Source organism: Ooceraea biroi, chromosome 7 (assembly GCF_003672135.1).
Source record: "Ooceraea biroi isolate clonal line C1 chromosome 7, Obir_v5.4, whole genome shotgun sequence".
NCBI lineage: Eukaryota > Metazoa > Arthropoda > Insecta > Hymenoptera > Formicidae > Ooceraea > Ooceraea biroi.
In genome coordinates, this window is record NC_039512.1 from 11,215,046 (window position 1) to 11,233,392 (window position 18,347).

Genomic DNA, 18,347 nt, shown 5'->3' on the forward strand with positions numbered 1-18,347 from the left:
TTCTAGTAAATTTGCTCACTTCTGTAATTTTCACCCAAGTAATATGATACACAATCGACCCCCTGATTACTCCAGCTCTGTTTGGAATTATACAATGTAGATCGCTAATAAATACATTTCTACGGGCTAGAACTTTTTCATTTCTGGTTTTACAGAATTTTTCAATATCAGAGAACTCTAGGCAATATAAAAAATAACAATATAAATATCTCAGAACTACCCGGATAAAGAAAAAATTTCTACGGGCTAGAACCTTTTCATTTCTGGCCATAATGGACTATGAATACCGCCCTAAAGTCAGATTGCGCTCGGTGGAAACTAGACCATTAATTTCGTATCCGCGTTCCGGATCGACATTCCAAGTCCATATTCTACTGCTTTCCCGCCGTTTAAAGCCGTCCCGCCAAAATACATCACAGCTGAGCGTGTATGTTGTACTTGTTGCGTGGAATAGAACAGAAAGCAACGTTCAACGTCTTGCGTGGCAAATTATTCAGCCAATGTGTGTGGATTGGTAAACACAAGGAAATATTTCTCGTTTCCGAACATCTCGAGAAACATTCAAAGCACGTGAGAAAAAGTGACGTGTTATATTAATTCGGAGAAATCAGTGTTGACATTAAATTCGTGCCCGTATTATTACAACGAGGAGAAAATTGTGAGAACTTTTTTATATCAAATGTTTCGTTTGTTTTGAGGGAAATCTGTGAGTTTGACATGCGATTCCCGTTTTATTAATTTGTGCTCAGCGATATCTTCGTGTTTAATATCAGTTTTATTTGGAAATCTTGAACGAACTCTCGAACACGATGTCAAGCGTGCAAAGTAAAATTTCCTTTCCCATACGGAAGAAATGCAACTTTTACGGTCGCAAGGAGGATGTCGTGAAGGAAGATTTCTCGAATGCGACGGCGAGAGAAACGCAGTCGAGGTATGTCCCAACCGTAAAGAAAATCGTCACTTTAAGCAGCAGCGAATCCGACTCCGACTCCGACATTGAGAATGCGAAGGAAAAATCTAAAAAAATAATTCCTGAAAAAAAGACGAACAGTGCAATTAGTACGCCAAGACGTCACAAGCGTGGATCAGATGGTAAGTTTTGTATCGATTATTTTATTTAATTCTATGTACATAGTATTGCGAATATGAATATTTTATTTTATCTTTTTCATTATTATGAATATTATTACATGTAGATGTAATTATATGCAATTATATATATAAATAATTACATCTTTAATCATTTCTAATTATATCATCTCTATCATATGTCTAATTATACATTAGTTTTATTATTATAATTTATTTTTATTATGTATAACATCTTATTTTTACATTATATATATATATATATAATACATAATAAAAGTAAATAGCAAATGCAAATTAGACATATGATAAAAATATAATTATTGTACATATATGATGTAAAAATGCTAAATACATTTAACAGCAGTACAGCAGTGCAACATCAGACATTTATAATATCTATTTATCATTTTCTAATTTTAGGAGAACAAAATCACACTCCTACTCCACCTAAACAAAGAAGGACTACTCTACAGTCACAATCCTCCCTAACACCGTCCACTCTTTTGAGTAGATTAGATTTGTCTACTGATAAGGAAGGGAAATTACTTCCTAAGCAGTTATTCAAATTCCATTCTTCCGAGTCAGAAGACCACTTAGCTTCCAAGCTGTTATGTGGCTCCAATAAATATCAGGATGCGCGCAAAGCATTGCACAGTTCTGTAACGGAAGATTTGCCTGGCAGGGAGGAAGAGTTAGCCAAGCTGCACGAGTTTCTTCATAGTCATCTGGAGAAGGAGACATCGGCGTCTCTGTATGTCTCAGGTCCACCGGGCACTGGGAAAACCGCCAGTCTATTCAAGATCATGCAACAGCCGCAGCTGAGGTCCAAGCTCAGAGTTGTTTACATCAACTGCACCACCATGAAGTCGGCTGCCGCTATCTACACGAAGCTAATCCAAGAGTTGTCCATAACCAGCTCGACGAAGTCGGGGAGGAACAACAAGGCCATTATAGAGAATTACCTAACGTCGAGACACAAAATGCTGATGCTGGTGTTGGACGAAATAGACCAGTTGGAGAGCAGGAAGCAATCCGTGCTGTACTCGATATTCGAGTGGCCGTCCATAGCGAGCGCCAAGCTGATCCTTGTCGGGATCGCCAACTCGTTGGATCTGACGGACAGGATACTGCCCAGGTTGCAGGCGAGGTGCGAATTCAAACCGACGCTGATGCACTTCGCGTCCTATACCAAGCAACAGATATCCAATATAATATTGGCGAGGCTGAATCAGGCAAACGCGACCAATGTGTTCACTCCATCTGCCATACAATTGCTGGCGGGCAAGGTAGCTGCGATCTCCGGAGACATCAGGAGAGCTCTGGATATCAGCAGGAGAGTGGTGGAACTGGCTGAGTCGCATCAAACGGCTCAAGTGCTTCGGCCAACAAACGATAATGGTATTCAGTTTATTATATATTCTAAAAAACGATAAATAAATTTGTAGATTAATAATATAATTGTAACTGAGTATTTTTGCTAATAATATGTATCATAAAATATATAAATAAGAAATGCAAATTAATATAATTAATTGAGGAAATAATAATGTAGCATACGCCTGTAATTTGCTTTTCTTTTTACTTAGATACAAACACTGAATCCCTGCAGAAGGAGCCAGAGATAGCGGAGAAGCCAGTCGATTTGAAGGAAGTAGTTACAGTTCTATCTGGAGTCTATGGAGGTACACAGAATCTTGATAAGGAACAGGATACATTTCCCCTTCAGCAAAAGTTACTACTTTGCTCTCTGTTACTTATTCTGAACAAAGGGAGGAACAAGGACGTCATTGTTGGAAGAGTAAGTTCAATAAAATTATGTTAATATATTTTTTAAAATTAATTATAATTAAAAATATTTATATATAACATATAATTAATTAATTAAATATAATATAATTAACTATAATTATGTATGACTAAGCTGTTGGATTATATTCGTTTATAACTATTAATTGTAATTATAACTGGACGTGGTCATAATTATAAATGTTAAATTATTCAACAATCTCAAATAACTTTTAATTTTTTTTAGTTATATGAAGTGTACAAAAAGGTTTGCAAGAAACGCAACATACACGCTGTCGACATCTCCGAATTCGTGAGCCTGTGCTCGCTGATAGAAACCAGGGGCATTCTGAGAGTCGTAGGCAAGAAAGAGGCTCGTTTATCCAAAGTGAACCTACAGTGGGATCTAGAGGAATTGGACGCGGTCTTGCAGGACAAAGAAATGATGGCTGAGATTATCAGCGATACAAGTTGTTTGTAGAATAACTAGAGGAATTTAATTTTATTGATCATTTTGTTGTATCTAATTTATTTTATAGCTCTTATTACACTTTGTATTTAATATAGAGCAAGCATCTTGATTGTTACCAATCGATTATTACAACGGTACTACTCTAACATGGTTTTTCTATAGTATTTTTTTAATAATCGGGGATTTTAATGCTAATACGAGTGTTACTTCGGATCCTACTTACATTGTATTACACAAGACTGATATGACTGATTTATATATTATATATGCCATGTGGGCGCAATTGAATTGTACCGAAATTGTAGTTTATACAAAATATATTTGACGTTCGTGTGAAACATGAGATGTATCTTGTAATAATCAAAAATAAAATATTTTAATTATAAAAATTTTTGTGTGACGTGTGTGTGAATAAATTTGTCTAATTTATTATTTAATGATATCTGTACTATTTTTATTTAAAAAGTGAGCTAATTAAACCGAATGAAACTCAGTGCTGGGCCAAATGTAACTTTATTTCTTAACAGGGCTTAACGATGAATAAAACATTTTCAAGCAACATTATTTAACGATAAATTGGAAAATTTTTTATTTGTGAGTAGCATTGTTTAACATAAAGAATTAGAAGAAAAATAAGAAATAAAGACAGGTTTATTCTTAAGTAGTGCGATTTTGCAATATGTCAGACATTTTATTTTGCGATAACACTGTTCAGCGAGGAGATTCTGTTCTCGCATTTATTATATAATTCAATGACGGTTTAAAAGAAAGGAATAGTATAGCATTTTTAATCAAATTCGCTGTCTTCTTTTTCTATTTATCTTCTTATTCTTGTAATCAAAAGATATTAAGAATGTTTTGTTGCTGTCAAGTAACTTAGGTTAGAATTGTACTATCAGTATATGTCAGTATGGCTGTGTTCGGGGAGCTCACTATCAGCGCTAAAACTCTATAGTCATGTCACCTGTCACGTATACTATAGATTTTCAGCGCTACATAGCGCTAATAGCGTCTCCCCGAACGCACCCATGAAAACAGTTTCCCCAAGTTGTCGGCGCTTTCTTCTCAAAAATGAAATAGAAAATGGCGCGAAGGAAATTGCAAAGAATCGCCACTGTGCATCAAGTGAGTGCATGTATTTATTATAATTGTAGTGAAGAAACTTAAAATTTGTTACTTTTATTTATTGTATATTGGCATCTTTCACGCTTTGTAGCTGGTGATGTGACGCAATGGTGCAACCAAGGATCTGCGATGATTGTAATTAAAAATATTGTATGAATCTTTGAAAGAATCTTTGAAAGATGTTATATCTCGGGACATCGCTCTCCAAAACGCTTCGCAATGCACTGTTAGGTGTATTATTTATACTATTCTTCTGTGAATATCTCATATATTATGTAGTACTTATACAGGTGAATCTTCATAATGTTTTTATGTTATTTAAAAGCTTGAATTGTGTGAGAGTATCATTGATCTATTATCAATAAGCCTACGGATCAACATTTGGTTTTTAGTGTGGCTGGCCTATCCTGGAAGCTCGGAAGGAAGATCTTACCGTACATGCGAAAGCGACGGACACTCCTGTTAGAGCTATGTTTATTGCGGACACACACTTGTTAGGCTCCAGAGAGGGCCACTGGTTTGACAAATTACGAAGGTCTGTGTTTCAAGAGGCTATATCTTTAGGTGCAATTTTTATTTAAATATAAAATTATCTAAGACATTTTTTATTTTAATATAAATATCAACATTGTATGACGTCCATTGAAAAAGCTGATTTTAATAAGCTGAATAATGTGCCTCAGAGAGTGGCAGATGTACAGAGCATTTCAAACTATGATGACACTGCACAGGCCGGATATAGTATTCATACTAGGTACGTAACATTTGTATCATCAATCACAGAATATTTTAAGATGTGTGTTTTTATCGTTTCACAATATTCAGGCGACGTCTTCGATGAGGGGCAATGGTGCGGTGCTACGGAGTTCGAGTATTACTTAAAAAGATTCCATTCTCTGTTTTACGTGCCTGAGGGCACGCACCTCTATGTCGTCGCCGGAAATCACGACATGGGATTTCATTACGGTATGGTGGAGAACGTACTGAATTACGGATTCGTTTCGATGACTGGAGAGTAACTTTGTGCTTGACAATTGTGTCAAACGAAAAACATGATTTAACATATTTCAATGTTTCTTAAATTGCTTCTTGTTAATTCTCGGAATATACTTTCAGCAATCACGCCGTATCGCAGTCAACGCTTCATTAACGGTTTGAAGAGTCCGAGCGTACGACGAGTAAGCGTAAGAGGCAATCATTTCGTGCTGATTAACAGCATGGCGTTGGAAGGTGACGGTTGTTTCCTGTGCCGGCCAACGGAGATCGCGGTGAATAAGTTAGCCAGTGAGCCATCGCTTATGCACTATCGTAATAGTATTCCAGAAGGTTGTTCGACTTTGGTTGAGTTATCCGTGTGTACGTTGCAGAGGATCTGAAATGTGCGAGGAAAATGAGCAACGACTGCCGCAACGCAAGCGCGATTTCTAGATACAGCAGGCCCATATTGCTGCAAGTTAGTCCTTTACGAAACTATCTATCCTTCCTCGAAACAACATAACACGCTACAGTTTATAAATAGTTACTTTCAATAGCAATCTTCCTGTTGAGAGATTAAAAATTTAGCGTTTAAGTAGGAAGAGAAAAAATCCTCTGCGATGAGTGCCGTTCTTCTTTCCAGCATTATCCAATGTACCGGGAGTCCGACGAGATCTGCAATGAGCTGGATCAGGCTCCGGACGAATTAAGGGCCATCAAGTTCCGAGAGCGATGGGAGTGCCTGTCGAAAGAGGCGTCGGAACAAGTACGTTTGCCAGTCGCGCGAGTCGGTTGCGTTTCCCTGCACGCGTTTATTCGATACTGAAGCCTAAAGATCGTTCTGCAGCTTCTAGATATCCTGAATCCGCGACTGATAGCTGCCGGCCACACCCATCACGGCTGCAGAAGGATTCATCGCGACGACGTGTTGGAATTCACAGTCTCGTCCTTCAGTTGGCGTAACAAAGTCAATCCTTCTCTCCTGCTGGTAAATTTTCTCTGTTAACATTAACTTGTCAATCGAGTGACAGTCGTTCGCGTCGAAAAAGAATTTGTGATATCTGGAAAGATCAATTAGTTTTTCGAAAACATTGAAAAACGCAACGCTCTCCCGAAGCGGACCGTGTTTAACGGTTCTGAAATATTTCTGAACTCGCAGAAAAAAGACGGGAACGATTGAAATCCTTTATGCTATCACTATCTGCTTTCAAGGCGATCAGTTTGTTATCGGATGGGTTATAATATATATATATACATATATATATATGTGATATATCGAGAAACGGTTTTTTTTTTATTTTTCAGGGTACTTTCACTCCCAGCAATTATGCCGTCGCGAAATGTTACATGCCCGTGGAGTCTACCGTGATCATCATCTATAATGTTAGTCTCACATGCGTACTGATATATTTGATTATAAAACTCAGGCCGAGACGGCATACGTATTCACGCTTGAAGATGCCTTGAGTAGCTCGTCAATCGTCATGAGAAATTCGGTTGCTGAACGTTCAAACCAAGCCTGCAGTAAGTCTATGTACAATGCGATTTGTAATACGGAGGCAATACTCGGAAATATTTAAGAACATTTCTATACGCTCTGTTCGTACACGCTGTCAGTCGCTGTCACGTATTATTTACATTAGCGAGACGTATAAAATACTTACTTGGTGATATATTATAATATATCATAATTGTAATGATAATCTTCACTTCGATGTACATAGAGTTCTACCACGAGGAACACAAAACACGTTTACCAAAAAAAAAAATTTTATACATATATAATATACATATAAGTATCAACATAATAAATGTTTCTGACAAAGATCGACATTTCGCGATATATATAAATGAACGCGATCAGACGCTCGGAGAGGTTTTCCGGTGAGCGTCTAAAAATTAAGGAGCGAGAATCGATCTCGTAACGCAAAGGTAAATACACATAAATTTTGCATATCATTTTTACATTATACACTGCGCTTATTATTATTGTAACAATTGTCTGAGACGATTGCAAAATTGTCCTGTTCTTACAATAAATGAAACAAACGATAACACTTTAGACTGGCTCATCATAATACTTTCGCACATTGACTGTTTACTAATATCACATCACTCGAATATTTTTACAGTTTCTTGTCCCGCTTCGATGACAAGAAATATTGATATAATCCATGTCCTGTCCATAAATTGCCTCTGATTATTTTCTTCCTGTCTCTTGTGTGCATGCGTGTATCATAAGTACTTATGAAGGAAACTCGCGCGCGCGATTAAGAGTTAAATAAAATAAGTCTATCGTACAGGAGCTACACACGTTCGCGCATTTCTCATCTCGTGACCATCGTTTTTATTTACGCAAATAAACTTCAAATGTTTACGTAACGATTGAAGAAATATATAAAGATACAAGTTCTGCCCTTACTCGAAATAGCGCTACTGATGATCATTTATTTTCAAGTAAAATAAATGATAAAAGTCACATAGGAAGTAAGAAAATTGGTCTTCTTTAAAATGCTTCAAGATCAAATTTCTCATATGTGTCTCTTTCATTGCTATTCGATTTCCATCGCAATAACCTTGTAAAGTGTAAAGCATCATCTCACGAGCTTCCACTGTGCTCGTAATATGATCGGATATGATCGGACGCAACGATAAGCATGTAGAAACCTTGCGTCGGCAAATCGAATATTCATCAATTACAAAATCCCGTGGAAAACGGTCGCAGCTTTAAACTTCCATGGAAGATGGAGATGCACTTATTTCGTTTATAGTTTCTACATGGTATGAAAACTCAAACCTCTTTCCTCCTTTCTCTCTCTTTCATTCGCTCGCTCTCTCTCTCTCTCTCTCCCTTTCTTTCTATTAAATTAAAAATCTAAATTTACGCGCATTACTTAATAATATTAATGATAATTTCGACTAGTCTATTTTGACAGCTGCGTAGATCTTTCTGATGAAGGCGTACGCGGCGAAGAAACCAATCGTACCGGTTAGTAACCAGAATGTGAGGACCATCAGTGCGGTATAGCTGAAGTACATGAGGGTCGGCACCAGCTCGGTGATTTCGAGTTTTGTGACGAAGTAGAAGACCGAGTACGCCAGTACGTAAATCGCCGAGCCGCCGCTCACGATAAAACTGCGCCACCACCACCTGTAGTCCTATAAATGGAACGTTGAAAGATTCACGATTATTATCTAAATTAATATCCTGCAAATCGATGAGGAAATGGCCCTTGCAATAACAAGTTCTCTCACTGTACTTACCTCGCCGCACAACTGGAAATAGACCATGACTATAGATATCTGCGAGCACGAGATTACGAGTATGCAAAACACGAGAAATAGGAATCCAAAGAGATAGTAGAACTGGTTTTCCCAAAGTGCGGTCAGGATAAAGAAGAGCTCTATGAATACCGCGCCGAACGGCAAGATTCCAGCCATCAACGTGCTGCAAGCAAGATTTGTTTTTTGTTAACAACTAGAGGAAAGAAATAATTATTCGTAGTACTTAATAATAAGTAAAAGAAAATTATTTTTTTATGCCAAGTATATTATTCATACCTACAGATTTATTAACAGAAAGATAAAGCCAAATTTTTTTTCCAACCTACCATAACACGGGATTCATGTACCACAGCTGATCAGGAACTTGTCTCGGGATTTGATTCGTTCTCACTGGATGCGTGAAGGGTTGCTTGCGATAACCGAAGAAGTAACCGAGATACACGAGCGGCAACGAGATGCCAAACCAGAGGCACAGCAGGGCCACCATGGTGGTAAAGGGAACCGCACCGGAGCTGTGCTTTCCCCATATGAAGAAATTTAGAAAGAAACACGTCGTGAAGACGATGCCAGGATAGAACGTCGCGGTCTGCAACAGTGAATATTATTAGCATCTCTTATTCTAGTAATAATTATTGTTACACAAAACACTTGAGTAATAATTATTTATGGAAGATTATGGAAATTATGATCGTATAGAGAAACACGTTCCGTCATCGATGCGTTACACGAGTATATTACACATTGAATAATTACAATTCTGATAAATTTTTACCAGTAAAGCGGCTCTTCTCCACTCTCGACCTCGCATCGTCTTGTACAGACGCGCCGAGAAATATCCGGCGATTAAACCGGCGAACACGTACAAAAATATCGCACAGGTGCCCAAGGCTCCTCGACTCGCTGGCGACAGCATTCCCAGCATCGCGAAGACTGCGCAAATGGACAGCAATTTAGACGCGCGTACAGCGACCACAGTTTACGGTGTATTACTGTGAACTCAACATCTCCCCTTACATATCGTGATCAAAGCCATGAAGAAGATCTGAATGCCGCTACCAATCACGGCGGCAAATAGACGCGAGTTGCTCGGCGGTCGAAATACATCGCCGTGAACCAGTTTCCAGCCAGTTTCCTCGATGGTCTCCTCCAGGCCCGCCAAGCTATCGCTCTCGCCTGCGTTGTAACGAGCTATGTCCCTTCTAAGTGTCCTCACCATGATCATCGTCAGGATTCCTGCGATTAATAAAAATACAAAGTTCAAATTCTCAGGAACTTGAGATAAATGGCGTATACTTACCAGATAAGAAGAAGACAACGATGAGAGAATTGATAATCGAGAACCAATGAATCTCGACGTCGCTCATGCCCAAATATACGTCCCACCTGCTGGCCCAGCTTACGTCTGATCGCTTCCACTCCACCGAATACAGGAAGAGCAGACTCGTGCCTTTTGGATTGACGAATTGCGGGCTCGCTTCATTCGGTAGAATGCAGGTATTCCCGTCGAACTTCAATTGAGACGTGTCAATTGATCGAGCCTCCACTTCAAAACCAACCACTCTAAATTCATTCCTACAAATAAGGCAAGATTATAACTTTTCTTTATCATCGTATGTTTCTAGGTTTCCTTTGCAATTTTTGTTGAATTAAATTTTAACTCTTTGATCCTTCTCAATACAGTCTCAACACTGACAAATTCTAGTTCTTACAGCAAATATATTTATTATTTATCGCACGTTTTCTGTTTTTTCATAAAATTAAATTATACGAAAAGAAAAGAAAGGATACTGACTCGCCATGTTTGTGGAAGCTTAATTTCAGCTTCAAATAATTATTAATGTACACTTGATCATTCATTATTCCACCCAGGCGGTATCCTTGATAAACAACCACATTGTTCGTGTCTTTGTGTTTCTTTTTAGTAGCTGCCGGCAAATTGTCTATTAATCTGAAAGGCAGGTTTATATAAATATATAACACGGCACTTGTAACATTTCCTTGTAACACGTTATAATAAAATATCCTAACAGATGCACGGAGTACTCGTGCTGGATCCTCTCAATAACGCGTTGGGAGCTTTCCTCGTTCCAAGTCATCAGTTTCAACGGTTCGTGACACAGTAGCCTGCAGCTAACATCCTCTCCCATTACGACCTCATATGGAGTATTCACTATTCTGCAAACGAAGATGGAGATTAATAAAATTAAATTTATCATTAAAATTCTCTCACGACAAGTGCAAATGGAAATGGAGGATGAAATTAAAACTTTTACGAAATCATATATTCTCTCTTTTTTTAATAAGAACTATTTGTTACCTATCTCCACGCAGCACCTCCCCAAGATTTTCAGACTTATAAATAAAGGTTCCATTCTTAGGTAAGCAAAATGGAAGAGAGTAATATTCATATGGCAACTGCGTGTGAGTGCTGGTCATTTTGACAGCTTTAACGTCGATCTTTTGACCCTTCTTAAACTCGACGGGAGCAACTCCAGGTACATAGAAGCCATTTGTCTCGATTAGGAGAGATATTATCACTAGTACCGCACCATTCCTCTGTAATCTTCCCTGAATAAAAAAAATTAATGCATCAATTACAAAAGTTATTAAAACATTATTCAGATAATATAAATTATTATTAAAAGTTGATATAAATATATCTCATACATTAAAAGTATAATTAATATCTTATTTAATTGAAATAAAATCCACAAGAAAATTTCTTATTATGCAAGAAAAAACAATTGTGCATCAATGATTTTTATACAAAGTGCCAGAACAAAGCCTGTGCAACAAACGCATTGAACTCTTTCGCCGTCAGAAATATTACAATCAATGTATCTTATCATATTTTTTTATAGTTGAATTTATAGCAGGCACATCGAGAGAAAGTGCCACGGTGTGACTACGTGTAAACAATGACATCAAAGGAATGAATCATAGATATGCTAAGCTGTATGTACGCGTACAGAAATGACACAGTGCGCGAGCATCGTGAGAGACAAACGGAAATAAAACAACGGGGCGCGGGCGTCAATCGCAGGAGACATTTGTGCATTTGGTACGACGTAAAAATGTTTGCTTGATAGTGCCTGTCATCGCGATAATGCGTTCGGCGAATCGGGAGCGAGAAAACGCGTTGCGAGGTTGTGTCACGTAACACGGAGCACGTAATTACGATTGCGATCAAGCCGCTTGAACGTGCGGGCGAACGGGCGGGCGAACGCAACGATTGTCCACCTACCATCATACGTTATTATTAAATATTTTCGATAAAGGCGCGCCACGCCGTCCCTCGCAGTCTCGCCTTCTTTCAATCTCGCCACCACCTTGCTCACCCACCGATCACATAAAAAAAAGCGAAGTACGCTACGCACTGAAGTTGGCCGCAGGCGTTGGTGCGCCGGCGCGCCAATAGCAACGATCGCCGCGCAGGTTAGGAATGTCCCTAGACGCGCGAGATGTTCAAACGGACTGAAGTGACGACACACGGCGATTTTACAGAATTCATAGAGACGAACTGGTCGCATTTGCGAATAAAATATACTTGAAAATATCGAGAAATGACCAAAGTTCTTCCACGTTATCGTAACTTGATATTACTCTATCGAACGATTTTACTGACGCGTATTTGTGAATTTACTTCGCAGACGGTGGAGCTTGGTTCAAAGATGGCGCCGCTTTTGAGCTTGTCGCCCAAGCGGAAGTGGCATCCCGTTGAGAAGTAAAACGCGACTTTTCTGCACGGCAGACGCGTTTGTCAGTGCTTTGTGAGGTTGAGAAAATGATACGACACTCGTTCGTGCGACTCGATGCTCAGGCAGCGATAGTTTAGAGTGCATAGTGATTTGTCTGACAGTCGCTCCACTGACCAGACTTTTCCGAGCGAAAAAATATACCCCCCCGAAAAGGAAAATATCGTCCCACGTGGGGACTCGTTTAATTACAAGTTACGTTGTTTGGATATGCGTCTGTTGGGTTAATTTTTCTTACGAAAGCATGGTGCAGGTGAGTGACGAGTCGTCGGAGTGTTATCGCCGCGTTATCCGGCCGCGACGCGCGAAATCGCCGCATTTTTCTGGCCAGGTCTCTATTGGGAATTTTTGATTGTTTTTTTTTCCGCTGTCATCCATTAGTAAATAGGAAAGATGGCAGCAGATTATTGCGCTTTTTTCCCGTACTTTCGCCCCGGCGGACATTTTTCCGTGGGTGCCCGACCACCGGCCGACTTAATCGCCGAAAATCGCACGGAAATTGCCCGCCGAGCGCGTTTCCACGAGCGAAATTTGCCGCGTTTTCCGTTTTTTGAATGAAACAACGACGTTACCGGGACGTAGGCGGTCCGCGACGGACTTTTCTACCTGGACCCGATGCGCTCCGTGCGGGACTCGCGAGCCGTGCCTAAATGTTCCGCGAAAATTCGCCCGCGGGCCTCGCGCTTCTGCTTAACCTATCCGTAAAAAATACGATACGACGTAAATAAACCGGTGCAACGTGCCACGGTGCTTCGTGATCCTGGACAGTCGCTCGGAAATTCACGACGATGATCGTAAGAGCGGAACTGAATTTTTTTTATCCCGTCGTGTAGTGATGCACCGCGGTGTGATACTGATGGATCGGTCTCCTAACAATGTTTATGTTTACAGGCTATCGACGAGATGGAGCAGAGGGATCTCCCACAGGCGTTCCGCCTGCTGGGAGAGATGAACGCCAACGTCCTGCAGGTGAACCAGCTGGTGGACAACATGCTGGTTCGCGTGAAGAACGGGGAAATTTCCACGGACAAGGGCCTGAGCTTCTTGGAGATGAAGTATCACATGTTACTCTCGTATCTCATTAATCTGACCTACGTCGTGCTGAGAAAATGTTCCGGCGAGCGTATCGAGGGGGACCCGTCGATCGACCGCCTGATCGAGATCAGGACTGTTCTAGAGAAAATCCGACCAATAGATCACAAACTAAAGTACCAAATAGATAAGCTCGTCAAGACCGCCGTGACCGGCACCATCAACAGCGACGATCCCAGCAACTTCAAGGCGAATCCCGATGCACTGGTCGCCAAGCTGGACAGCGAGGACTCCGACAGCGAGCAGGAGGAGGAGATGGACGGCTTCAAATCAACGACGCAGCAATCCAGGAAGTCCAACGTTTACGTGCCGCCGAAACTCGCTGCAGTGCACTATGGTCAGTTTTCTCCTTCCAACAGGATTTTTATTTTTTTTTATTTTTTGTATTGAAGGCGTTTATGATGATGTTGAATCTTGAATGTAATTTATTTTTACTGGCAGATTGTCATGGTACTCTCAGATTAATCAATTCTTTCCTGTTTGCTTGAACAAATCGTGTACTAAAAAAAGTGTACCTGGAAATTTCAGATGGTGACGAGACAATGGCGGAGAAAATTCGCAAGGCCGGCGAGAGGGCTCGCAGGCGCGCCGTGTCGAACACTGTCCTGCGGGAATTGAAGGAGGAGTACTTGGATGCGCCTGTGGAGGACAGCCAGAGCATGGGTGAGAAGCGCGCGATCCTGGTGCGCGAGGACAAACGGAAGATCGAGTACGAGGAGAACTACATGACGCGTCTGCCCGTCACCAAGCAGGAGAAGCACAGGCGTCGTCAGATGACGACTCTCGGCACACTCGGCGACGAGATCACCACTTTCGGAGAGTCATCCTCCAAGTCCGCCAAGAAGAGAAAGGTTCAGAGAAAGGGCAAAGCTAAAAAGAGTGAGTGATCTTGTCCGCAGTAGGTTGCTATCGCGTGGCGGTGGCTGCTAAAACTCGTGATCTCTTTTTGCAGGTTTCAAGAAAAAACGGCATCATTAAGAAGTGACATTGGGACTTTGGCGAGATCCGGAGTTTCATACAGCATTTAACGATTAAGGTAAAGAGCGAAAAGGGGAAAAAAAAAGAAAAATGAATTTACTCGACTTCTTCTTCGAAACAAAAGCAGATGCCACTAATACTCGTTACTAAGTTAAGCTAAAAATAAAACGTCGTAACGTCTAGTAATAAAAAGGAAAAAAAAAAAGAAAAAGACAACGTGTGTCGACGGTGGAGTAAAAAAATAGCACGATGGTAATTTATTACTGTATAAGACATACTAATGGTCGTGTAATTGATAATTCTAGTTAATAATGATTTTAATCTTTAACTGTTGTCCGAGAGATCAATTTTGATCTGTGGAGTTTGGGGGGTACATAAGATCCATCGGGAACGGTAATACTTGATGAATGCGCGGTAAAAAGAAAAAAAGAAAAAAAAAACCCAAGAAACGTCAAGCATACGACGGCACATACGAGCTTAATGGAAATTATGTGTCGCAATAGCGTATATCGTAAATAACGTTGGATCGAGTGGCGCGGATTTAACGGGCTCCAAGATTGAAAATTGCGAATTACACGTAAAAGTTGAAAAGCAGAGATATTGTTCTGCTTTATTTTGAAATATTCTCCGGCTATATAAGGAAACGAAAAGGGTACATAGGAAGGATTGCGGGAGGAGGAAAAAAATCAGTAAACATAGCAGGAGAGACGATATTGAATTAATTGTTAACGGAAGCGTAAAAATCACAAGACATTCAACAAACTGCACAAAAACCAAAAACAAAAGAAAAACGAGTCAGGATACTCGAAATTGAAGAAAAAAGAAAAGAAAAAGAAGAAAAAATTTCATTCTCCGGAAACTGCACGCACTCGGCGCAACTTTTAGGAAACAGGCAAAGAAAAAAAATGAAGCAAAAACGATGTTTCGTCGATATCGCATGTCTTAGGATTTTCTCGCTGTCTTAGTGTAGTGAAGTAGTTACTAGTTTTACTATATTATATGTATGTTTCGTTTGTGTTTTTCCCCTGGTGAAACTGTTGAGGCTATTATGAACATTTTGGATGTGAGTCATGTTTTTACGTTAAGTCTCATTTCTCTTCTTTTTCCTTTTTTTATTATTACTACAATGTGCTTGTGCATTGTATATCTGTTGTCTTTGTGTTGAATTTAAGTCGTTAAACTTATATTGATGGTAATATAAGGATAACACGAGCGTGTCAAAATTCAAAATTGTCGTCATGTTCTCAGATTTGATTTCGATTGACTGATTGTTTAATTTCTCAGACCCGAAGAAGGAGGGGGAGCTTGTCATATCACACGATACGGATATACGGTCCGACGAACGAACGAACGGACGGACGGACGAACGAACGAACAAACGAACGAACGAAAGAAGACTTGAAGCGAATATCACTTCTGCAAATTGATAAATATTTGTACAATCAAACTGCGCGCGGGAGGGATGGAATCGTTGTTGCCAGTCCCTCTTAAATAGGTTGCATTCTTTTAACGTTGTTAAACGCGGGCCCTCGCTTCGTGGCGGGACCCGAGTGTGATGTTCCTTTTCGAAGTAGCTGAGAGAAAGCGGGGAGAAAGAGAAAGAGAGGCGTGAACGAGGGTGATACGTTGTTCCACGCAAAGGACACGTACGTGTTTAGATGTATACGTTAGCCGCATTGCTCATTCCATGCAGAAGTGATCCCGCGAGAGATCCCTTGCTAGAGGTAAACTCGACTTAATTCGCTGCGTATGCTGGCCAGGGGCTCAACCATCTATAGATATTATATTTTTTACAGAAGTGTTCATAGATTGAGCCGACTTGGCACGGCGCCGACGATGTGCCACGCGCCTCCCCCTCCCTCCGACGATCTTCGCGTGGACGATTAATTAAAAGAAGAGAAAAAAAAGAAAAAATGTGATAATGATTATTCATGAAGTAATAGTTAAAGAGAAACTTAACAAAATAGCACAATCGCTGGGCATTATTTACAAAGTGCTAGCAAGCCTAATGTCAGCAGCCTTGTCGTATTTGGTATTGAAATGAAGTGTTGAAAACGCCGAATTGCGGACGGATTTGTCGCGGACGAGTTCTATTAAGGAAAACAAAGAGAGAACAAAAATAAAACGCTCTTCGCGTACAACTGCGCGCGGCACGACTGAGATACTCGCGCGCGCGAGTGGAGTCGGGACTCGATGGGGGGTCTCGATGGGAATTTGTCCGACGTTCGGCTTCCTCATACTCCATTGCATAGACGATAATTTCGTGAAGCACGCCTACGGCCGGCGCGAGCCGCGAGCCCAAAGAGAGCCTCTCCGTCGTTTTTTATACAGCTTCGCTGGAGGATTTCGATTACTGCCGTACGCGTCGATGGATCGGGCCGGTCCGTCGCGCGGTCCACTTGCAATAGACGAAGCGTAGTACATAAACTCTCTCTCCGATGGCCTGTACCATTTTACAACATTTTCTATTCACGATGTATCTGCGGTCCGACACGCATACTGGTTTTTTACACACACGCGTACACAGCTTGCGCGGGCGGGGCGCTTGGGCTGGCGGTCGCAGCGCGGTAGACGTGCGAAGGAGTATTCATACGATACACACATATCCACACATGCAACATATAGCAGCAAGGTAATAGGATTACATTGACTACACTACCTCAAATCAATAGAAATATGGATTTACAGTAATAGCAATTCCGCGGCGGCCACGCTCGCTCTCTGTTGTTACCGTAACTTTGCCCGGATCCCTACTCGATTGTCGTTACGTTGTGCGCTGTCAACTACCGACTGGTTTTCCTTTACGCGTGTTCCGCACCGAGCTTCGTTGAGAGCCGACGTACGCAGAGTCTTGTTCGCCTTAAATATCAATTCTATCTGCCTAGTTGCCTGCCCGACCCTGGGAAACGGCTGAAATTTTGTAACGGGAATACCGCACGGGTAGAGGATAGGTCCGGAGTACGAGTATCGTTTCCTGATTTGCGAGAGCCTTCTCACTCGCGTGAGTGGGAGTTCTCACAACCGGTGCTCGAGACTTTTGTTCGCTCCAAGTCGGTTTCAAGTTTTTAACAGAAGGGAGCAAAGTGGGAACCCGAAACTGGAATTTATTGAGGAAGAAGATAAGAGTAGACGCACTTTATATCGTTGTTGTTTCTTGTGCAATCGAAGACTCGACTGGGCCTCTACCTGTATTTCCCATGGTTGGCGGGAGAAAGGACCTACAAATGTACAAATGTATTATGGGAGGTGTCACGGGAACGCGGCCGCTGTGGACTTTTAAAAAGAAAAAAGAGAGTAGTCCTTCAAATCCAACAACGCTGCCGAATGCCGAACTGAAAAAAAAAAGAAAGAAAGAAAACGAAGTATCAAGAAGTATCTTTGCAGCAGAGATGATGATAGGGATGATTTATTGACTACATTCATAGTCTTTGAAGGTGTACGATGTTTGATTTGATATATTGGTGAAATCTTTCTGTAATTTTATGTACACTATACAAATGTGACAATTCTCAACGTGTGAGCGAGCGAATCTGCGAGAGAGGAGAGCATGAGAATATGAGAATGAGAGAGAGAGTGAGAGAGAAAGAATTTACCTTGTACATTTACAAACTGTGGTTATTACGAATGAATTATTATGATTATTATTATTATCATCACGAATTATACTATGATTATTATTATCATCATGTAGAATGCTTCTTACTGACTGAATAAAATGTTTTCAATGTCATAAAATGCGATTAACAATCATTTTCCATCACCGTCATTCGATATAAATCCTATAAAAT

At 40.5% G+C, this 18,347-nt stretch overlaps 3 protein-coding genes across 5 annotated transcripts; 2 read left to right on the forward strand and 1 right to left on the reverse strand.

Annotated features, from left to right (window-relative positions):
- The first annotated feature begins 383 nt into the window (after window positions 1–383).
- LOC105279844 (cell division control protein 6 homolog) lies at window positions 384–3,738 on the forward strand. Its single transcript, XM_026971520.1, has 4 exons — window positions 384–1,092; window positions 1,513–2,490; window positions 2,679–2,890; window positions 3,125–3,738. Exons 1-4 carry the CDS (start codon window positions 810–812, stop codon window positions 3,356–3,358), a joined length of 1,707 nt encoding a protein of 568 aa, XP_026827321.1. The 5' UTR covers window positions 384–809; the 3' UTR covers window positions 3,359–3,738.
- A 341-nt stretch (window positions 3,739–4,079) lies between these two features.
- Window positions 4,080–18,294, forward strand: LOC105279841 (neuroguidin). Of its 3 annotated transcripts, XM_026971522.1 has the most exons (12): window positions 4,080–4,474; window positions 4,566–4,764; window positions 4,867–5,009; window positions 5,158–5,228; window positions 5,300–5,440; window positions 5,591–5,758; window positions 5,842–5,927; window positions 6,093–6,215; window positions 6,297–6,437; window positions 13,381–13,918; window positions 14,110–14,460; window positions 14,542–18,294. In XM_026971522.1, the coding sequence occupies exons 2-12, from the start codon at window positions 4,654–4,656 to the stop codon at window positions 14,607–14,609; spliced, it is 1,941 nt and encodes a 646-aa protein (XP_026827323.1). In that variant the 5' UTR covers window positions 4,080–4,474; window positions 4,566–4,653; the 3' UTR covers window positions 14,610–18,294. The 3 variants fall into 3 exon arrangements, with proteins under 3 accessions (XP_026827323.1, XP_011338199.1, XP_011338200.1); XM_011339897.3 differs by lacking the exons at window positions 4,080–4,474; window positions 4,566–4,764; window positions 4,867–5,009; ... (4 more) ...; window positions 6,093–6,215; window positions 6,297–6,437 and adding an exon at window positions 12,539–12,742 and having other exon boundaries at window positions 14,534–18,294; XM_011339898.3 differs by lacking the exons at window positions 4,080–4,474; window positions 4,566–4,764; window positions 4,867–5,009; ... (4 more) ...; window positions 6,093–6,215; window positions 6,297–6,437 and adding an exon at window positions 12,846–13,283 and having other exon boundaries at window positions 14,534–18,294.
- Window positions 7,202–12,133, reverse strand: LOC105279842 (transmembrane 9 superfamily member 4). The gene is made up of 10 exons (XM_011339900.3): window positions 11,979–12,133; window positions 11,052–11,302; window positions 10,763–10,909; window positions 10,527–10,682; window positions 10,032–10,306; window positions 9,749–9,967; window positions 9,507–9,664; window positions 9,061–9,320; window positions 8,714–8,897; window positions 7,202–8,608 (listed from the first exon to the last, which is right to left on the reverse strand). The coding sequence occupies exons 1-10, from the start codon at window positions 11,982–11,984 to the stop codon at window positions 8,369–8,371; spliced, it is 1,896 nt and encodes a 631-aa protein (XP_011338202.1). The 5' UTR covers window positions 11,985–12,133; the 3' UTR covers window positions 7,202–8,368.
- Window positions 18,295–18,347: the final 53 nt, after the last annotated feature.